The 23095-nt window shown below is 45.6% G+C and overlaps 2 protein-coding genes across 2 annotated transcripts; both read left to right on the forward strand.

The window, feature by feature from the left end:
- The first annotated feature begins 204 nt into the window (after positions 1–204).
- Positions 205–2600, forward strand: LOC109750096 (putative mannan endo-1,4-beta-mannosidase 9). Its single transcript, XM_020309053.4, has 4 exons — positions 205–603; positions 1357–1551; positions 1675–2003; positions 2087–2600. The coding sequence occupies exons 1-4, from the start codon at positions 217–219 to the stop codon at positions 2436–2438; spliced, it is 1263 nt and encodes a 420-aa protein (XP_020164642.2). The 5' UTR covers positions 205–216; the 3' UTR covers positions 2439–2600.
- Positions 2601–10235: 7635 nt separating this feature from the next.
- On the forward strand, positions 10236–12830 carry LOC109750097 (putative mannan endo-1,4-beta-mannosidase 9). Its single transcript, XM_073500696.1, has 5 exons — positions 10236–10586; positions 11394–11588; positions 11645–11815; positions 11944–12152; positions 12250–12830. The coding sequence occupies exons 1-5, from the start codon at positions 10236–10238 to the stop codon at positions 12611–12613; spliced, it is 1290 nt and encodes a 429-aa protein (XP_073356797.1). The 3' UTR covers positions 12614–12830.
- Positions 12831–23095: the final 10265 nt, after the last annotated feature.

Below are 23095 nucleotides of genomic sequence, written 5' to 3' on the forward strand. Positions count from 1 at the left end.
GCCATATGCTAAGCTCAGCTTAATTACAATTATTTCACGCCGTGAATGCCGTATGCTAAACTAATGCCGTGATGCCTGCGCCCTGCCCGTTTCGTGTGGCCATGCAGGAGCCCTCGCCTATATATAGCACTCGTCTCCATGCACAGCATACCATCCGCAACAAAGATAGACTGCACCCTACAGCGGCTTGGGTTTCGCATACAGACATAGGTAGGCATGGGCACCAGCAACGCGCGATGGCTGATGCTCGTGTCGTGTCTGGCCGTCATGGCCCTGGCGGCCGGGGCGCGCCGGTCGAGCATCCACGACGCCGTCCCGCCGCCCAACAGAGCCGGTGGAGTAAAGGCGCAGGTCGGCGGGTTCGCGAGGGCGGACGGGCAGCGGTTCATGGTGGGCGGCCGGCCGTTCTACCCGAACGGCTTCAGCGCATACTGGCTCATGTACATGGCGTCGAACCCCGCCGACCGGAGCAAGGTGCTCGACGTGCTGGACCAGGCGTCCCGCCTCGGCGCGACGGTCATCAGGACGTGGGCCTTCAACGACGGCGGCAGCAACCGGCCGCTGCAGACCACCCCTGGCGTGTACAGCGAGGACGTGTTCGTGGTAGGTACTACTGTTAGATAGATGGACTCGCTAATCTTCTTGCTAACCAATACTATATAACAACATGTTGTAAAAAAATAACCACATGCTCCTTTATTCGACGGAATAATCACCACAATGTTTAAATTAAGATATTTCCCTCAAATAAATGTTTAAATTAAGATACATATCCGATGCCAGATTTTTTTACGTCAAAATCTAACGCCTTCAGGTACGTCGGATCTTGATCCAACACATGGCATATACCCTCCTGCAGCGTTTTTGTGTCAATCTTTTATACCACATGACAATTTTCACTTTAGAACATGGCAAATCCCTATTGCATGTTAATTGTGGAGTGATCGCTGGGATTTCTTTCGAAAAAACAACATGGTAATTTTTTTTCCCGGCATGACAATTGTGGAGCGTTCGCTAGGATTTGGCAAAAAACAGATTTTAACATTCCCCTAAATTAAATGGTATTGCTAATTAAACAACATTGTTTGTCTCATTATTGATGTCCATTAAAAAGTTTCCATTGTATAGCCTTGTGGTAAAAAGTTTCCTAACATATAAGTTGGACCATTTTAATTACATGTACATTAGGTGTGGATAAATTTATCTCATATGAAACTGCACCAATTCATGATGAACAAAACTAACATTAAGATGACATGTTTGCATGCCGAGAGGAATATATGTTCAAAAAAATATGCCTCATTGCATGTGGTAATTCATCTCTTTCATATACTTTCTCTGACGATATTAATTCAGGGACTAGACTTCGTGATCGCCGAAGCGAAGAAGCGAGGGCTCTACTTGATCCTGAGCCTGGTGAACAACTGGGGTGACTTTGGTGGGAAGACACAGTACGTGCAGTGGGCCAAAGACCAGGGCCACAACCTGGGCTCCGAAGACGACTTCTTCAGGGACGCCCTCGCCCAGCAGTTCTACAAGAAGCACGTCGAGGTCCGTCCGTCCGTCCGTCCTTGAAGGCACACGTGTACACCCAAATCTCGTGCACTACCCTAAAATAAACTAATCGCGTGCACTCCTTTCCCGTCACATTTGTGTGTTTTGTGTGTTGAGCAGAGGGTGGTGACGAGGGTCAACAGCTTCACGGGGTTGGCGTACAAGGACGAGCGCAGCATCTTTGCATGGGAGCTGATGAACGAGCCCCGAGTCCCGACCGACCCCTCCGGGAAGACCATGCAGGCCTGGGTCACGCTCATGTCCTCCTACGTCAAGTCCATCGACGACAAGCACATGGTGGAGGTCGGGCTCGAGGGGTTCTACGGGGAGTCCACGCCGGAGCGCAAGCGGATCAACCCTGGCGGAGACTCCGCCGGCACCGACTTCATCGGAAACAACCGCATCCCCACCGTGGACTTCGCCACCATCCACTACTACCCCGACGTGTGGTAAGCAAAGGAAAGCCACACGCGAATTTCCTCTCAGCCCTGATGGATTTGTGTTGACCGTGCGTGCGGCTTGTGTGTGTCAGGCTGCCGGGTTCGACCAGGGAGCAGCAGGTGGACTTCTGGAAGACGTGGATGGCGTCGCACATCGAGGACACGGCGAAGGCGCTGCGGAAGCCGCTGGTGGTGGCTGAGTTTGGATGGAACTCCGTCGGCAACGCGGTGGCGGCGCGGGACGACTACTTCCGCATGGTGTACGACGCCATCTATGCGTCGGTGAAGGGGGGCGGGCCGTGCGCCGGCGGCCTCTTCTGGCAGGTCTTGGCGCCCGGGATGGAGAGCTGGGCCGACCGTTACGCGGTTGTGCTTGAGGGCAGCTCCACCACTGCCGCCATCGTCTCCCAGGAGTTCGCTAGGATCGGCGGAAGCAGGCCGTGAGTCTAGCCTGCAGGAAGCAAGGACCCACGAGTCGTGTTAGGATAGTTGCAATCGTCTAATTAGGTCAAGATTGCTCACAAATAAGGCTAACATATGTAGTGGCATACCAAGGAATGAGGTCCCCATTGTAACATATTAATAAAGATTAAAGTTTTGTTAAAAGGACCCATATCTTTATCTCTTCTCTACTTTACTTCAAAAACGTATGGTTACATTTTTTTTTCACTTTCTGTCCACCACTCCTTCATCCAACCTCCCACCCTACATCGATTATCCCCGGTTTCCCATCCCTGCTGGATAAAGTGATCTTTGTTAACTCAATAAATAGGACTAAAATTTTGGTTTGTATAGACAAGTAAAGATCCATCAATATATTATCTTTGGTAACCCAATAAAGCAGATCAATCACGATGCCTATTTTGCCATTTTAAGAAATGACAAACATTATTTTATTGTGTCTATTTCTTTTGCATCAAGATTTGCCCCGTATGGTCGTCTTATTGTGTTAAAAAAATATTTGGCCCCGTGACAACATACGGGCACATACCTAGTGTATTAAAAAGGTTCACCAGTGGTGGAAAACACTCCCAACGTAATTCAAATTTGGGATGAGTATGTTCTTCATCCCTGAACTCTCGCAAGATTTTAAAAATCTCCCCTCAACTTTGAAACCAGCAAAACTTAGTCCTTCAACTAATCAAACCACATAATGTTCGTCTCTTATAAAGCTTCGTGTTGTTTGATTAAGACATGGAACCGGTTTTGACCACCATGTCAGTTAAGTGACCAGAGGACCCTCGCACCTCTATGTCGTGCACACTCCTTCCATCCCCTTTCTGACAAAGCCTAAACCTAGAGCGGGCGGGTGGTGGCGGTAATTCACTCATGGGATCCGGGGCATGGTCTAGCACATGTCTATTTTTTCAATACACCTATGCATTTTTTTGTACACGCGCAACATTTTTTTTTGGTAAAGACTGAACATAATTCAGAATATATACAATTTTTCAAATACATGTATATGAACATTTTCTTGAATACCCTCCACATTTGACATCCCTAAATGATACAAACATATTTATTAGTAAGTGATAATACATAACAAGATAAATCTGAAATGTTTATTACAAAGGTAGCAACAAAACTTAAAATCACAACCATTTGCTCTTTTATTGATATATCACGAGACTCTTCAACAAATACCGTGACAAGGTTTCCGTCACTCCCGCAACCCACTATAAACAAATCATGAACATACTGCAACACCCTACAACAGCTAATTCCACACGCTTACGTGACACGGACGGCACCATAGGACAACACCATAATAATGTATAATTCATATCAACCACAATATACCAGAATTAATCAATAGGGAAAAAAGAATGTACTCAAACATCATAGAGGTGCAACACATCATCGGATAATAATATTTAGCATAAAGAACCATGTTCAAGTAGAGATTACTGTGGGAAGAGAGAGATTACACCGTTGCATAGAGGGGAAGAAAGTTGGTGATGACGGTGACAAAGTTGTTGGAGCAGATTGATGTCACGATGGTTCCCCAGGCACCGGGAGAGAGGGGGATGAAGGAAATATGCCCTAGAGGCAATAATAAAGTTATTATTTATTTCCTTATATCATGATAAATGTTTATTATTCATGCTAGAATTGTATTAACTGGAAACATGATACATGTGTGAATACATAGACAAACAGAGTGTCACTAGTATGCCTCTACTTGACTAGCTCGTTGATCAAAAGATGGTTATGTTTCCTAGCCATAGACAAAGAGTTTTCATTTGATTAATGGGATCACATCATTAGGAGAATGATGTGATTGACTTGACCCATTCCGTTAGCTTAGCACTGGATCGTTTAATATGTTGCTATTGCTTTCATCATGACTTATACATGTTCCTATGACTATGAGATTATGCAGCTCCCGTTTACCGGAGGAACACTTTGTGTGCTACCAAACGTCACAGCATAACTGGGTGATTATACAGGTGCTCTACAGGTGTTTCCGAAGGTACTTGTTGGGTTGGCGTATTTCGAGATTAGGATTTGTCACTCCGATTGTCGGAGAGCTATCTCTGGGCCCACTCAGTAATGCACATCACTATAAGCCTTGCAAGCATTGTAACTAATGAGTTAGTTGCGGGATGATGTATTACGGAACGAGTAAAGAGACTTGCCGGTAACGAGATTGAACTAGGTATTGAGATACCGACGATCGAATCTCGGGCAAGTAACATACCGATGACAAAGGGAACAACGTATGTTGTTATGCGGTTTGACCGACAAAGATCTTCGTAGAATATGTGGGAGCCAATATGAGCATCCAGGTTCCGCTATTGGTTATTGACCGGAGACGTGTCTCGGTCATGTCTACATAGTTCTCGAACCCGTAGGGTCCGCACGCTTAAAGTTTCGATGACAGTTATATTATGAGTTTATATGTTTTGATGTACCGAAGGTAGTTCGGAGTCCCGGATGTGATCACGGACATAACGAGGAGTCTCGAAATGGTCGAGACATGAAGATTGATATATTGGACGACTATATTCGGACACCGGAATGGTTCCGGGGGTTATCGGATATATACCGGAGTACCGGGAGGTTACCGGAACCCCCCCCCCCCCCCCGGGGGGGGGGGGTTTAATGGGCCTACATGGGCCTTAGTGGAGAAGAGGAGAGGCGGGTAGGGCAGGCCGCGCGCCCCCTTCCCCTCTAGTCCGAATTGGACAAGGAGGGGGGGGCGGCGCCCCCCTTTCCTTCCTCTCTCTCTCTCCTCTTTCCCCCTTCTCCTAATCCAACAAGGAATGGAGGGAGTCCTACTCCCGGTGGGAGTAGGACTCCTCCTGGCGCGCCCCTCTCCTGGTCGGCCGCCTCTTCCCCCTTGCTCCTTTATATAAGGGGGCAGGGGTACCCCAAAGACACAACAATTGATCTCTTGATCTCTTAGCCGTGTGCGGTGCCCCCCTCCACCATAATCCACCTCGATAATATCGTAGCAGTGCTTAGGCGAAGCCCTACGTCGGTAGAACATCATCATCGTCACCACGCCGTCGTGCTGACGGAACTCTCCCTCAAAGCTCGGCTGGATCGGAGTTCGAGGGACGTCATCGAGCTGAACGTGTGCTGAACTCGGAGGTGCCATGCGTTCGGTACTTGATCGGTCGGATCGTGAAGACGTACGACTACATCAACCGTGTTGTGCTAACGCTTCTGCTTTCGGTCTATGAGGGTACGTGGACAACACTCTCCCCTCTCGTTGCTATGCATCACCATGATCTTGCGTCTGCGTAGGGAAATTTTTGAAATTACTACGTTCCCCAACAGGGGAGAGCACCCCCCCCCTTCACCATTTATAATGTAATTCCTAGTTTTCTGATTGAGCATGTTCAATCAAGTATAAACTCGCCACTGACTAATAAATAGCCTCGAGGGCATTTTCTCAAGTGAAAAGAGCCCCTCTTCGGTACAACCTTCTCCCTAAACGTATAAAGGGTAATATGGACATTTGACAAACCCACTTTTCATATGTACGCTGTATAGGAGAGGACCAAATACTGGGCCGGCCCACTAATTAGAACCGAAATAGAGCAGGGCGTAAAAATTCAAGGAAACATACGACACGCTACCCGGATTCGATCTCGCGGCCCTGGAGCTCTGATCAAGTGTAGATAGCCACTCCATCTGCTAGCTGCCTTAGATTAATCCTAGCGCGAGTCTTTTATGAACACACAGAAGCGGCACAAAACGTTTGCAAAATTTGGAACGTTCACTGAACTTGAGAACATTTTTTAAATGCCGATATATTTTAGATTCTGTGAACAATTTTTGAAAACAGAAACTTTTTTGAAATTCTAAAACAAAATTTGGAAACGCGAATATTTTTTAAAGTCCATGAACTTTTTTAATATGCAAACATTTTTAATCTGTGAACAATTTGAAATGAAAACATGGATAATCTTTGAAAAATTGAAACACATTTAAAAAAATAAGTAAGTTTTTTGAAATTCCTTTTTTTAAATCACACGAGCAAATTTTGAAACACTAATTTTTTAAATACGGACAAATTTTGAAATTCTGAACATTTGTTGATGCGAAAAAATTTAGAAGCATGAAGAAAATTTTGTTTAAAAAAACAAAAAATATTCCAATTTTCACAATTTTTCTCAAATTCAAAAAATGTGTAAGGAATTTCACAAAATGTTCTCGTTTGCAAAAAAATTGTTCATAATATTGAAAATGTTCGTATTTTTCATTCTGTTTCCTGTTTTTCAAATAATGTTGTTCCAGTTTTCCAATTTTGTGCCTGTTTCTCCAAAAATGTTTTGAGATTCCCAAAAATTGTTGGTGTTTTTGCAAAATTTAAAAGGTGTTTGAAGTTTGAAAACAATTCAGAAATTATTTTAATAAATCGGATCTGCTACTAGTTCTTATAATTTCGCCCAAGTCACTAATCACTTGGAATCGCTAGTTCCACTGGCTTTGAACTCTCTTCAACTTGCACTTTTTATTCGCATCAAGGTGTGCGTGGGCAGCGCAGCCACTGGACTGGCCCAATCAGCGGGCGCCGCTTGCCTAAAAAAAAGTATGCCAGGCAGCACAAACGCATTTTTCAGAAAAGACCATCTTACCTTTTAGTATTATGAAGAGGTGTGGAGAAATCTTCTTTCTTAATGTGTTTAAGGGGGTTGTACTGAAGCAAAAGTGAAAAAAGGAGAGAGAGAGAGAGGCTATCTCGCGAAAGTCCCCTCCTGCTCCCGAGCTCATTTGAGCTCGGGATGAACAATAAGGGCTTGTTCTGAGATCCTCCAGCTTCCAACTCCACGAACTCCACACTTGGTATCGAGCCGAACGTTTTATCTACAAGAAGCTGACTCTGAGAAGCTAGAGCCTCCCGCAGTGTAAAAACAAGAAGCATCGTTGGCCTGAGGCAAGGTATATTAAGTTAAATGTAGACGCTTCTTTCCTTGCAGATGAGGGTTCTGATGCCACAGCGGCTGTCCTAAGGGATGAGAAAGGGAGATTTATTGCAGCTCAGTGCAAATTTATTCAGTTTGCAGCAGATGTCGATACAACTGAGGCCATGGCAATGCGAGATGGCCTAAATTTGGCAAACACATTGGGATTTCACAGGGTTGAAGTGGAGTCTGATTCCTTGAGTGTGGTGAACTGTTGTCAAGGACAAGACCAGTGGTGGGATGCAGCGGCGGCGGTCTTTGCTGAATGCATTGACACGGCAACTTCGATAGGAAAGGTCATCTTTTCTCATTGTTTCCGTGAAGGAAATTCGGTAGCTGATGAGCTAGCTAAATTCAGTTTTTGTAATAAGTGTGAGACTAGTTGGACTGATGAATCTCCTGGTTTCTTAGTTCCACATCTAGTAAACGATGTAACTCTTATTTGATCTTAATAAAGCTAGCCATGATGGCCTCCCCTTTAAAAAAGAAGAAGCATCGTTGGCCTAGCTCCAAAAAATGAACTAGAGTTGCACGTATTTACAACTGAAGTGCCACCGCTAAAGAAAACAATTCGCTCTTCCCTAGTTAGAAAAACGAATCGGTACGCAATCTCCTCTTCTTTCCCTCGACATGGGTTGGTTCCAGGCTTGCAACAGGCCCAAATACCACCGAAGAGACCTGATTTTCATCTAACCGCTGGAAGAAGCTATCGATGGAGCCGAACAGGTTGTCATCGCCAGGAGAAGTGAGAAGCTAGCGTGAGAAGCTGGATTTGAGGATTTGAGGATTTTGAGAAGCTCAGAGAGTTTCTGAACAGGCCCTAAATTCAAAAAAAATCAAAAAACTTCAAAAAATTCTGAGTTTTTTTGTTTTAAACTTTGACAAATGTTCTCGGTGCTTGTAAATTTGCATACCGAGATAACATTCGTGTTAGTCATGAAAAAAAAAGCACTTCAAAATGCTTTTGAAAATAGCATTTTTAGAGTGTTGATTTTGTTTTTTACCATGACTTCCAAGAATGTTATTCCGGGTTGAAAATTTGCAAGCACCGAGAATTTGCAACAAAAAAACCAGAATTTTTTAATTTGTCACTATTTTTTATTTTACTGTTTATTAGGGAGCATATGAGCTCAGGACTAGATACTCTGCGTCCGCTATCTCGCCATTAGAGCATCTACAGTTGGGCGCTTTATATCCGTCTCATACGCCCAGGCAGTCCGTCCGGTCACTGACCTGTCACAAAAAACTGACCCAACCGAAGCTCTCAAACGGGCCTCAAACGCCTGAGTTGACCGGCACTCCTCATATCCATCCCAAATGTAGCACGAATATGAGGCGGCCCGGGCATGCCCGGGCTCGTCCACCACGTCAGGCTGGCCCACCGCTGGCCCACCCCGACCCCAGAAAATCCCCCGTCCGGAAGAAACCCTAGCTCACTCCGCTCCCCTCCCCGACGCTCCCATTTCCCCAATCCATCAAATCCCTAGCACCAGCGAGCATGTCCAACATCGGTAGCTACTCCGACGGGAGCTCCAGAGACAAGGAGGAGCTGGCGCTCCGTATTGCGCTCGAGCTCTCGCTGGTCGATACGGGCGGCAGCTCCGGGTCTGGTGCGACGCCACCTATCGCCCGTCGTCGCAACGCCGACGCCGGTGCCGGCCCTTCCCACCCCGCCCAGGGATCTGTGAGGCCTGCCCGATCTGCTCCTTCCGCCCGACGGCCTCCTCCACCTCCGTCCGCTGCTCCGCGCGGGCAGCGGTGGGTTCTAGTGCCCGCTGCGGACTCCGAAGTCGGAGACACGTGCCGCCCGCCGCGAGAGGCAGAGGACAAGGGAAATGGGGGCGGGCCAGACGCATCTGCGCAGTCCGCCCGCCGCCGCCGGGTGCCCGACGAGGAGGACCGTCTCCTCGAGTGGTTGTACCGTCGGTCACTTAGTGAGGCGGAGATGAAGGCCCGACGGCTCCGGAGGATTAACGCCAAGCAGCTCCGGCTCGGCATTGAGCAATTCGAGCGGGACGCGGCGGAGGCAGCGGCAGAGGTGGTGAAGGTGGCCAAACTCAAGCGCAAGCAAGACCGCGTCGTCTGGGGCTTGCAAGGCTACATCGTCATCTGCGATTCCTCCTCCTCCGACAGGTCTGACGGCTCCGACATGGACCCACCTCCTTCCGCGGACTCCTACAGCTGCGCCGGCGACCGGAAGGGCAAAGGACCGGCGAGGAAGTGGTGAAGCTCGCCCTCTCCTGTTTATAATCTAGTTCTAGTATGTAGTTATAGTGTGCCGGATCATTGAACTGCATGACTTGCCCGTTTGGTGATCTTTTGGTGATGTTTATATAAATTATGCCCGTTTGGTGCTAGTTTATACGATCGTTTCCTGTCGATGTTGATTGTTTTCTGATTCACGTACTAGTTGCATGGATTTGTATGGATATAGGGTTTGAAATATGAGATACGCGGGTGCGAAGATCCGAATTTAAAGAATACCCGGTCTGTGTCCGCGGGGTGTCTGGGCACGTCGACGGACGTATAGGGGCCGGATTTATCAACTCCTCTTACTATTCCATTATTGCTGCATGCAGTCAACCTGCCGACCCACGTGCATAACGCAACGCAGCGCAAGATGGCACTATGCTCGGCCTGCACCTGCCTAGCTATTCCGTCTCGCCGTGCCTATAAGACGCGAGCACTCCACGGACGGCAAATTGTCCCCAGCACTCATCCCCACCCACACAGGTGATCGACCGATCACCGGAAAGATTGCACCTTTGCCAATCACTTGCACGTAGACACGGCAGGTTCGGCTCCGCATACAAACATAGGCATGGCCACCAGCAGCCCACAGCTCGTGATGCTCGTGTCGTGTTTGGCCGCCCTTGCCCTCGCCGCCGGCGCCGGGGAAGCGGATGGTAGGCCAAAGGCCCGCAGGTTCGTGACGGCGAGCGGGGCGCGGTTCATGGCGGGCGGGCGGCCGTTCTACGCCGACGGGTTCAACGCGTACTGGCTCATGTACATGGCATCGAACCCCGCGGACCGGAGCAAGGTGCTCGACGTGCTGGACCAGGCGTCCCGCCTCGGCCCAACGGTCGTCAGGACCTGGGCCTTCAGCGACGGCCAGGGCAGCGACCGGCCGCTGCAGATCACCCCCGGCGTGCACAATGAGCAAGTGTTCGTGGTATGTTGAACGGCGCGGCCAAAGCTACGCTAGAGATCTCCGTTTTTTTTTTTTTTTTTTTTTTTTTGAAACTGATCTCCGTTTTACTAGAGCATCACGCGTACGCCAAAGATAGCCATAATACCGTTTACCCGAGTAGTACTGCATGCAGGTTCGTTTCCGTCGCTAAAATCATTAGACAGATGGACACGAATAATGTCTGTCACGCCAAAGATCTTCTTAGTCAATGGCCAGACGTTTTAAAATCTTAGTGCTACTATTGCTTATTGAAATGTTTTACTCGTCTGCCCATTAAAAAGATTTCATCGTATATATCCTTATTGCTCACTAAATCTTACTGCTACCATTGTTCATTAAAATCTTTTACTCGTTATTATTATTATTATTATTATTATTATTATTATTATTATTATTATTGTCCATTAAAAGTTTTCATAGTATATATCCTGGCAGTAAAAGGGTTTCATTGTACTACTTTACTCCTCCCTCCATTTTAAAACATAATAATGTGTATTAGTTCTTTCAAAAGTCAAAAGCTCCTATGCTTTGGCCCCAAAGATCTTAATCAATGGCCGGGCGTTTCAAAATCTTACTACTACTACTCATTAAAATGTTTTTACACATTTATCATTGTTCATTAAAAAGTTTATATTGTATATATTCTATAGTAGCAAAAAGGTTTCAATGTAACTGTATATTCCATGTGAGCAGTAAAGATCTCACATGAAAGATACAGTGATATACACGTATATATGCTGCATTTATATAGTAAGTACATATTTTTCTCCTTGGAATATATTTGTACAGGGACTAGACTTCGTAATAGCGGAAGCAAAGAAACGAGGGATCTACTTGATCCTGAGCTTGGTGAACAACATGGACAGCTTTGGCGGGAAGAAGCAATACGTGCAGTGGGCCCGAGACCGAGGCCACTACCTTGGGTCCGACGACGACTTCTTCTCCGATGCCCTCACCCAGCAGTTCTACAAGAACCACATCAAGGTCCCTCCCTGCTCGTATTTAACCTCTTATGAACCGTATAGTTTTTCTTTCTGCAGGATATGCACCGTATATACTTCGTATCATTGTGTGTATATGTGGAACAGAGGATGGTCACGAGAGTCAACACCTTCACGAGGGTGGCGTACAAGGACGAGCCGACCATCTTCGCGTGGGAGCTGATGAACGAGCCTCGCGTCCCGAGCGACCTCTCCGGAAAGACGATGGAGGTCGGTCACTCACACGAAACCAAAAAAAAACATCTATGGCCTCAGTTCACTTCCTGTATATAACACCTGTTTATTTTGGCCATTTCGTTCATCAGTTTGATTTGATGGATTTGCAATTTTGCATGCAGCGCTGGGTGGCATCGATGTCCGCGTACGTCAAGTCCGTCGACCCCAAGCACATGGTGGAGATCGGCATGGAAGGGTTCTACGGCGAGTCTACGCCGGAGCGCAAGCGGTTCAACCCGGGGCAAGGGTACACCGGCGGCACCGACTTCATCTCCAACAACCACATCCCCACCGTCGACTTCGCCACCATACACATCTACCCCGACCAATGGTACGCAAAATACACGAAAGTACTACATCTTCTCCTAGCTAGCCCGAACCATCGATGGATTTATTTAACGAGTCGCTCGCGCGCGCGTGTGTGGCAGGTTGCCGGGGTCGAGCAGCCATGCGCAGGTGGAGTTCACCAAGAGGTGGATGGCGTCTCACATCGAGGACGCGGGGAAGGCGCTGCGGAAGCCGCTGCTGGTGGCGGAGTTCGGCTGGTCCGCGCGCTCCGGCGGCTACACGGTGGCGGCGCGGGACGGCTACTTCCGCATGGTGTACGACGCCATCTACGCGTCGGTGAAGGGGGGCGGGCCGTGCGCCGGGGGGCTCTTCTGGCATGTCATGGCGCCTGGGATGGAGAGCTGGACCGACGGCTATGACGTCGTGTTCGAGCGCAGCCCCACCACCGCCGCCGTCGTCTCGCAGGAGTGCGCCAAGATCCACAGAATCACGTCCGCAGTCTAGCTTTTATTGAGGCACATGCATGTGTGTGGACTGTGGAGGAATCGAAGACTCACGAGCCCATTGGATTGGAATTATTTACATCGGGTTGCTAACGAATAGAAGAGCGCTAGGCGTCCGTTGGACGGCGGGGCAACAAATCGTCCTCTCCTCAGCCGTCTGGTCCAAGTTAAATAGCGATTTTAGTCTATCAATCAAATATGGAACTCTCCGCATGTTATCTTTTTGTTTGCAGTGTCATCACATCATTTCTTCTTGGTGTATGTCAAAACATTGCAGAAAATATTGCAACAATTCAAGCAAATACAAGCAACAAATTTTATTTATGTACACAATAAATTCTCAGTGGTCGCAACAAACTCCATAAGGCCTTGTTCGTTTAATCCTCCTCCCAAGGGGACTGGAGTGGATTGGAGAGGATTTTGGCTTGTAGGGGATCTAATCCCCCTCAAACCCTGCCATTCCCCTTCAAAAACCACCTCAACCGAACAAGGCCTAAGAGAAGTGGTTGCAATGTATTCAAGGATGTAAGCCAACATATGCAATAACAAGAAAATCAATTGGTAGTATGAAAACATAGTTCAGAGCAGACACCTAGAATCATCGCAGCATGTCATGTAATGTCTTGGCAGCAAAAAAACATGAGCTTTGTAACATGCCAAGCGATCACAACATCAAAATCCTCAAATCGCCAACCTCAATATGGAGCACTGACTTCGCCGCCAAACACGGCTTCCCTCAATCATACACCGTAAAAAACTTTGGTTGCGGGCTGTAGTCACCACGAGGTCATCCATGGCAGTGAACGCAGAAATGGGTGATAAAAGATTGTAGTGACGCTTGTGTTAAAACGGAAGAGGGTTACTAAGGGAGAAACACCCCGTTGTGGTGATAGAGGAGAAGCAGCATATAGCTAGAACGAGAGTGTAGTGTGCATGAGCGGGTCAAGTGACCAACATCGTGGAACGATGCTAAAATGTAAAGCAGCATGGGACGGACGAAAGCAATGCTAAGTGATCTGTACACTATAAAGTGATCCGATCCGATGGACGGTCAGGTGATCCAAATCATGTTTCTAACAAATAAGACTACTAGATTGTTTTGTAAAGGACGATGTAACTCCCCGTTTAATTGATGGAACCATAGAAACCAAGTACAAAACAAAACAAAACAAAAGCAACCCAAACATTAGACCACACCTCAGAGGGCACAGTTTCGACACAAAGAAAAGGCTACAAAATTACCACAAGAGCATTAGCATACACGAGTAAACGACTGATGACATCTTACTGAGTTGCTTGAACAACAACATGGACTAAACAATCCCACACTATTAAGCAATAATGTGTCACCTACCTGGATCCCATCCTTGAGCATGTTTAAACACTTCGCTCGCCACCACTGCGAGTCTTCTGAATTCTTACCGAAGATCATCCATCATCTTTCCCATTTGCAATCCAGCCCACTTGTAAATATTTATTTTTACCCCTGAAACAGCGAGAGAGTCTCTCACTGTGCTTTCCAATTAAATAAAGTTATAACTGTAGAACATACTTTACAAAAGCCTAGCCACTTTGGGCAAAAGCAGAGCGGTGTTCTTATTGTAGGGGAATTACAACGCGAGAGAGACATGGTTTTGCTTCTTCTTAACCTATGGGTAAGGGGAAAGAAATCTTCAATGAATCTTTTTTCCAGAAGGTAAAGCTTGCTGGAATCCGTTTGCTGCTTGTCGTTTCTTTCCTTCCAAATGCTCTAGGATCCCATTCGTAAATGTAATGACAAAAGAAAACACTTTAAGACAACTGATTGATTTATGAAAGAAATCAATTGTGTCGCGTGAACGAAACACATCCTAGTAGCGACCATGCACCGCTCTTCCCTCTAGAGCCACTCGTCTCCTGCCTTATCTACCTTATCTCTCGAGAGCCGCTCGTCTCCTTCTCCCACCTCTTCGCCCAACGATGATTTGTCTTTGTTTGTAGCACCACACGACCCGCACCGGCTGCCGATGCTGACGATGATGCACTTGCCACTATCCTTTGTAGCACCACGTGAGCGTCGCCATCCTAAACACAATGTGGCGATCCAATGAAGCACCGGTTATAGCTCCTCGGGCACTGATGTTGTTTTGCTCCGACCACCACACCGTGAGGCTGTGGCACCACCGCACCCGCTGCTGCAAACCCGTGTTGCAGCAGTGCAGCTAGCCACCGGCCATGCAACAATGGAGGCTTGTTGCAATGGGAGTGGGTTGTAGCATTGCCGTGTTGGGGAACGCAGTAATTTCAAAAAAAATCCAACGCACACGCAAGATCCATCTAGGTGATGCATAGCAACGAGAGGGGAGAGTGTTGTCCACGTACCCTCGTAGACCGAAAGCGGAAGCGTTTAGTAACGCGGTTGATGTAGTCAAACGTCTTCGCGGTCCAACCGATCCAAGCACCAAACGTACGGCACCTCCGCGTTCAGCACACGTTCAACTCGATGACGTCCCTCGAACTCTTGATCCAGTTGAGGCCGACCTCAGCACGACGGCGTGGCGACGGTGATGATGAAGTTACCAGCGCAGGGTTTCGCCTAAGCACTACGACGATATGACCGAGGCGTGTAACTGTGGAGGGGGGCACCGCACACGGCTAAAAGATCAACTTGTGTGTCTATGGGGTGCCCCTGGCCACGTATATAAAGGAGGGGGGAAGAGGAGGTCGGCCTAGGAGGGGCGCGCCTATAGGGGGGGGGGGTCCAACTAGGATTCCCAATCCTAGTTGGAGTCCCCTTCCTTTTCCAAGAGGGGAGAGAGGGAAAGAGTAGGAGAGGGAGAAGGAAAGAGAGGGGGGCACCGCCCCCTCCCTAGTCCAATTCGGACTTGCCATGGGGGTGCGCGTGGCCACCCCTTGAGGTCCTTCTCTCCTTTCCCGTATGGCTCATTAAGGCCCACTACTTCCCCCGGCAAATTCCCGTAACTCTCCGGTACTCCGAAAAATACCCGAATCACTCGGAACCTTTCCGATGTCCGAATATAGCCTTCCAATATATCGATCTTTACGTCTGACCATTTCGAGACTCCTCATCATGTCTGTGATCTCATCCGGGACTCCGAACAACCTTCGGTACATCAAATCACATAACTCATAATACAAGTCGTCATTGAACGTTAAGCGTGCGGACCCTACGGGTTCGAGAACTATGTAGACATGACTGAGACACATCTCCGGTCAATAACCAATAGCGGAACCTGGATGCTCATATTGGCTGCTACATATTCTACGAAGATCTTTATCTGTCAAACCGCATAACAACATACAGTGTTCCCTTTGTCATCGGTATGTTACTTGCCCGAGATTCGATCGTCGGTATCACCATACCTAGTTCAATCTCGTTACCGGCAAGTCTCTTTACTCGTTCCGTAATGCATCATCCCGCAACTAACTCATTAGTCACATTGCTTGCAAGGCCTATAGTGATGTGCATTACCGAGAGGGCCCAGAGATACCTCTCTGACAATCGGAGTGACAAATCCTAATCTCGATCTATGCCAACTCAACAAACACCATTGGAGACACCTGTAGAGCATCTTTATAATCACCCAGTTATGTTGTGACGTTTGATAGCACACTAAGTGTTCCTCCGGTATCCGGGAGTTACATAATCTCATAGTCATAGGAACATGTATAAGTCATGAAGAAAGCAATAGCAATAAACTAAACGATCATAGTGCTAAGCTAACATATGGGTCTTGTCCATCACATCATGCTTTAATGATGTGACCCCGTTCATCAAATGATAACACATGGCTATGGCTAGGAAACTTAACCATCTTTGATTAACGAGCTAGTCTAGTAGAGGCATACTAGGGACACTCTGTTTGTCTATGTATTCACACATGTACTCAGTTTCCGGTTAATACAATTCTAGCATGAATAATAAACATTTATCATGATGTAAGGAAATATAAATAACAACTTTATTATTGCCTCTAGGGCATATTTCCTTCAGTCTCCCACTTGCACTAGAGTCAATAATCTAGTTCACATCGCCATGTGTTTTAACACCAATAGTTCACATCGTCATGTGACGAATACCCAAAGGGTTTACTAAGGTGTGATCATGTTTTGCTTGTGAGAGAGGTTTAGTCAATGGGTCTGCCACATTCAGATCCGTATGTATTTTGCAAATTTCTATGTCTACAATGCTCTGCACGGAGGTACTTTAGCTAAATGCTCCCACTTTCAATATGTATCCAGATCGAGACTTAGAGTCATCCAGATCGGTGTCAAAGCTTGCATCAACGTAACTCTTTACGACAAACTCTTTATCACCTCCATAACCGAGAAATATTTCCTTAGTCCTCTAAGGATAATTTTGACCAATATCCAGTGATCTACTCCTAGATCACTATTGTACCCTCTTGCCAAATTCATGGTGAGGTACACAATAGGTCTGGTACACAGCATAGCATACTTTATAGAAACTATGATTGAGGCATAGGGAATGACTTTTCATTCTCTTTCTATTTTTCTGCCGTGGTCAGGTTTTGAGTCTTACTCAACATTACACCTTGCAACACAGGCAAGAACTCCTTCTTTGACTGTTCCATTTCGAACTACTTCAAAATATTGTCAAGGTATGCACTTACTGAAAAATATTATCAAGCGTCTTGATCTATCTCTGTAGATCTTGATGCCCAATAAGTAAGCAGCTTTACCGAGGTCCTTCTTTGAAAAAACTCCTTTCAAACACTCCTTTATGATTTCCAGAAAATTCTACATCATTTCCTATCAACAATATGTCATTCACATATACTTATCAGAAAGGTTGTAGTGCTCTCACTCACATTCTTGTAAATACAGGCTTCACCGCAAGTCTGTATAAAACTATATGCTTTGATCAACTCATCAAAGCGTATATTCCAACTCCGAGATGCTTGCACCAGTCCATAGATGGATCGCTGGAGCTTGCACACTTTTTAGCACCTTTAGGATTGACAAAACCTTCTTGTATCATCATATACAACTCTTCTTTAAGAAATCCATTAAGAATGCAGTTTTGACATCCATTTGCCAGATTTCATCAAATGTGGTAATTGCTAACATGATTCGGACAGACTTAAGCATCGCTACGAGTGAGAAAATCTCATCGTAGTCAACACCTTGAACTTGTCGAAAACCTTTTGCGACAATTCGAGCTTTGTAGATATTAACACTACTATCAGCGTCCGTCTTCCTCTTGAAGATCCATTTATTCTCAATTGCTTGCCGATCATCGGGCAAGTCAACCAAAGTCCATACTTTGTTCTCATACATGGATCCCATCTCAGATTTCATGGCCTCAAGCGATTTTGCGGAATCTGGGCTCATCATTGCTTCCTCATAGTTCGTAGGTTCATCATGGTCTAGTAACATGACTTCCAGAATAGGATCCCCGTACTACTCTGGTGCGGAACGTACTCTGGTTGACCTACGAGGTTCAGTAGCAACTTGATCTGAAGTTTCATGATCATCATCATTAACTTCCTCACTAATTGGTGTAGGCATCACTGGAACTGATTTCTGTGATGAACTACTTTCCAATTGGGAAGAAGGTACAATTACCTCATCAAGTTCTACTTTCCTCGCACTCACTTCTTTCGAGAGAAACTCCTTCTCTAGAAAGGATCCATTCTTAGCAACGAATATCTTGCCTACGGATCTGTGATAGAAGGTGTACCCAACAGTCTCCTTTGGGTATCCTATGAAGACGCATTTCTCCGATTTGGGTTCGAGCTTATCAGGTTGAAGCTTTTTCACGTAAGCATCGCAGCCCCAAATTTAAGAAATGACAGCTTAGGTTTCTTGCCAAACCACAGTTCGTACGGTGTCATCTCAACGGATTTAGATGGTGCCCTATTTAACGTGAATGTAGTTGTCTCTAATGCATAACCTCAAAAACGGTAGCGGTAAATCAATAAGAGACATCATAGATCGCACCATATCTAATAAAGTACGGTTACGACGTTCGGACACACCATTACGCTGTGGTGTTCCAGGTGGCGTGAGTTGTGAAACTATTCCACATTGTTTCCAATGAAGACCAAACTCATAACTCAAATATTCTCCTCCATGATCAGATCGTAGAAACTTTATTTTGTTACGATGATTTTCCACTTCACTTTGAAATTCTTTGAACTTTTCAAATGTTTCAGACTTATATTTCATTAATTAGATATACCCATATCTGCTTAAATCATCTGTGAATGTCAGAAAATAACGATACCCGCCGCGAGCCTCAACACTCATCGGACCGCATACATCTGTATGTATTATTTCCAATAAGTCAGTTGCTCGCTCCATTGTTCCGGAGAACGGAGTCTTAGTCATCTTGCCCATGAGGCATGGTTCGCAAGCATCAAGTGATTCGTAATCAAGTGATTCCAAAAGCCCATCAGCATGGAGTTTCTTCATGCGCTTTACACCAATATGACCTAAACGGTAGTGCCACAAATAAGTTGCACTATCATTATTAACTTTGCATCTTTTGGCTTCAATAGTATGAATATGTGTATTACTATGATCGAGATTCAATAAATCATTTATATTAAGTGTATGACCATAGAAGGTTTTATTCATGTAAACAGAACAACAATTATTCTTTGATAAATGAATAACCGTATTGCAATGAACATGATCCAATCATATTCATGCTCAACGCAAACAGCAAATAACATTTATTTTAGGTTCAACACTAATCCCGAGGTAAAGCGAGTGTGCGATGGTGATCTTATCAACCTTGGAATCACTTCCAACTCACATCATCACCTCGCCCTTAACTAGTCTTTGTTTATTTCGCAACTCCCGTTTCGAGGTACTACTCTTAGTAGCTGAACCAGTATCAAACACCGAGGGGTTGCTATAGACACTAGTAAAGTACACGTCAATAACATGTATATAAAATATACCTTTGTTCACTATGCCATCCTTCTTATCCGCCAAGTATCTAGGGCAGTTCCACTTCCGGTGACTATTTCCTTTGCAGTAGAAGCACTCAGTTTCAGGATTGGGTCTAGCTTTGGGCTTCTTCATGGGAGTGGCAACTTGCTTGCCATTCTTCTTGAAGTTTCATTTCTATTCCTTTGCCCTTTTACTTGAAACTAGTGGTCTTGTCAACCATCAATGCTTGATGCTTTTTCTTGATTTATACCTTCGCCGATTTTTCAGCATCGCGAAGAGCTCGGGAATTGTTTTCGTCATCCCTTGCATATTATAGTTCATCACGAAGTTCTAGTATCTTGGTGATAGTGACTAGAGAACACTATCAATCACTATATTATCTGGAAGATTAACTCTCACTTGATTCAAGTGATTGTAGTACCTAGATAATCTGAGCACATGCTCACTGGTTGAGCTATTCTCCTCCATCTTGTAGGCAACTGTCAGAGGTCTCATACCTCTCGACACGGGCATGAGTCTGAAATATTAATTTCAACTCGTGGAACATCTTATATGCTCCATGACGTTCAAAACATTTTTGAAGTCCCGGTTTTAAGCCGTAAAGCATGGTGCACTAAAATCTGTCACCTAGTGGTGCATTGATGACCCACAAGTATAGGGGATCTATCGTAGTCCTTTCGATAAGTAAGAGTGTCGAACCCAACGAGGAGCAGAAGGAAATGACAAGCGGTTTTCAGTAAGGTATTCTCTGCAAGCACTGAAATTATCGGTAACAGATAGTTTTGTGATAAGGTAATTTGTAACGGGTAACAAATAAAAAGTGTAAATAAAGTGCAGAAAGATGGCCCAATCCTTTTTGTAGCAAAGGACAAGCCTGGACAAACTCTTATATAGAGAAAAGCGCTCCCGAGGACACATGGGAATTATCGTCAAGCTAGTTTTCATCACGTTCATATGATTCGCGTTCGGTACTTTGATAATTTGATATGTGGGTGGACCGGTGCTTGGGTGCTGTTCTTACTTGAACAAGCATCCCACTTATGATTCTCTATTGCAAGCATCCGCAACTACAACAAAAGTATTAATTTGGTAAGCGCTCCCGAGGACATATGGGAATTATCGTCAAGCTAGTTTTCAACATGCTCATATGATTCGCGTTTGTTACTTTGATAATTTGGTATGTGGGTGGACCGGTGCTTGGGTGCTGTCCTTTCTTGGACAAGCATCCCACTTATGATTAACCCCTATTGCAAGCATCCGCAACTACAAAATAAGTATTAAGGTAAACCTAACCATAGCATGAAACATATGGATCCAAATCAGCCCCTTACGAAGCAACGCATAAACTAGGGTTTAAGCTTCTGTCACTCTAGCAACCCATCATCTAATTATTACTTCCCAATGCCTTCCTCTAGGCCCAAACAATGGTGAAGTGTCATGTAGTCGACGTTCACATAACACCACTAGAGGAGAGACAACATACATCTCATCAAAATATCGAACGAATACCAAATTCACATGACTACTTATAGCAAGACTTCTCCCATGTCCTCAGGAACAAACGTAACTACTCAAATATTCATGTTCATAATCAGAGGGGTATTAATATGCATAATGGATCTAAACATATGATCTTCCACCAAATAAACCAACTAGCATCAACTACAAGGAGTAATCAACACTACTAGCAACCCACAGGGTACCAATCTGAGGCTTTGGGTCAAAGATTGGATACAAGAGATTAGGGTTTGAGAGGAGATGGTGCTAGTGAAGATGTTGATGGAGATTGACTCCCTCCCGATGAGAGGATTGCTGGTGATGACGATGGCGATGATTTCCCCCTCCCGGAGGGAAGTTTCCCCGGCAGAACAGCTCTGCCGGAGCCCTAGATTGGTTCCGCCAAGGTTCCGCCTCGTGGCGGCGGAGTTTCTTCCCGAAAGTTTGCTTATGATTTTTCCTCGGACGAAAGACTTCATATAGCAGAAGATGGGCACTAGAGGCCTGCCAGGGGGCCCACGAGGCAGGGGGCGCGCCTAGGGGGTAGGGCGCGCCCCCACCCTCGTGGCCAGGGTGTGGGCCCCCTCTGGTATTTCTTCGCTCAGTATTTTTTATTAATTCCAAAATTGACTTCCGTGAAGTTTCAGGACTTTTGGAGCTGTGCAGAATAGGTCTCTAATATTTGCTCCTTTTCCAGCCCAGAATTCTAGTTGCCGGCATTCTCCCTCTTCGTGTAAACCTTGTAAAGTAAGAGAGAATAGGCACAAGTATTGTGACATAACGTGTAATAACAGCCCATAATGCAATAAATATCGATATAAAAGCATGATGCAAAATGGACGTATCATGCATCAAGGACATAATTCTGCTATGCAGCAATGAGGATAATCCTTAGATCACGGACCTGGTCCGCATCATTGCTACTATCATCTTTCAACTTAGTTTTCTCTAGGAACATATCAAAAATAAAACAGGGGAGCTATACGCGAGCTATTGATCTACAACATAGATATGCAAATACTATCAGGACTAAGTTCATGATAAATTAAAGTTCAATTAATCATATTACTTAAGAACTCCCACTTAGATAGACATCCCTCTAATCATCTAAGTGATCACGTGATCCAAATCAACTAAACCATGTCCGATCATCATGTGAGATGGAGTAGTTTTCAATGGTGAAAATCACTATGTTGATCATATCTACTATATGATTCACGCTCGACCTTTCGGTCTCAGTGTTCCGAGGCCATATCTGCATATGCTAGGCTCGTCAAGTTTAACTCGAGTATTCCACGTGTGCAAAACTGGCTTGCGCCCGTTGTATGTGAACGTAGAGCTTATCATACCCGATCATCACGTGGTGTCTCGACACGACGAACTGTACCAACGGTGCATACTCAGGGAGAACACTTGTACCTTGAAATTTAGTGAGAGATCATCTTATAATGCTACCGCCGTACTAAGCAAAATAAGATGCATAAAGGATAAACATCACATGCAATCAATATAAGTGATATGATATGGCCATCATCATCTTGTGCCTTTGATCTCCATCTTCAAAGCACCGTCATGATCACCATCGTCACTGGCTTCACACCTTGATCTCCATCGAAGCATCGTTGTCGTCTCGCCAACTATTGCTTCTACGACTATCGCTACCGCTTAGTGATAAAGTAAAGCAATTACATGGCGATTGCATTTCATACAACAAAGCGACAACCATAAGGCTCCTGCCAGTTGCCGATAACTTTTACAAAACATGATCATCTCATACAATAATTTATATATCATCACGTCTTGACCATATCACATCACAACATGCCCTGCAAAAACAAGTTAGACGTCCTCTACTTCGTTGTTGCAAGTTTTACATGGCTGCTACGGGCTTAGCAATAACCGTTCTTACCTACGCATCAAAAACCACAACGATTTTTCGTCAAGTGTGCTGTTTTAACCTTCAACAAAGACCGGGCATAGTCACACTCAATTCAACTAAACCTGGAGAAACAGACACCCACTAGCCACCTGTGTGCGAAGCACGTCGGTAGAACCAGTCTCA

The sequence above is a fragment of the Aegilops tauschii genome, chromosome 6 (assembly GCF_002575655.3).
Source record: "Aegilops tauschii subsp. strangulata cultivar AL8/78 chromosome 6, Aet v6.0, whole genome shotgun sequence".
Lineage (NCBI taxonomy): Eukaryota > Viridiplantae > Streptophyta > Magnoliopsida > Poales > Poaceae > Aegilops > Aegilops tauschii.

What these genes read in the sequence shown, in the direction of transcription:
- LOC109750096 (XM_020309053.4), top strand. Translation starts at nt 217, where the DNA reads ATGGGCACCAGCAACGCGCGATGGCTGATGCTCGTGTCGTGTCTGGCC. An exon ending in TCTACAAGAAGCACGTCGAG is followed by an intron (nt 1,552 to 1,674) that starts GTCCGTCCGTCC and finishes TGTGTTGAGCAG; the next exon opens with AGGGTGGTGACGAGGGTCAA. An exon ending in CACTACTACCCCGACGTGTG is followed by an intron (nt 2,004 to 2,086) that starts GTAAGCAAAGGA and finishes TGTGTGTGTCAG; the next exon opens with GCTGCCGGGTTCGACCAGGG.
- LOC109750097 (XM_073500696.1), top strand. Translation starts at nt 10,236, where the DNA reads ATGGCCACCAGCAGCCCACAGCTCGTGATGCTCGTGTCGTGTTTGGCC. An exon ending in TCTACAAGAACCACATCAAG is followed by an intron (nt 11,589 to 11,644) that starts GTCCCTCCCTGC and finishes TTCTTTCTGCAG; the next exon opens with GATATGCACCGTATATACTT. An exon ending in CACATCTACCCCGACCAATG is followed by an intron (nt 12,153 to 12,249) that starts GTACGCAAAATA and finishes CGTGTGTGGCAG; the next exon opens with GTTGCCGGGGTCGAGCAGCC.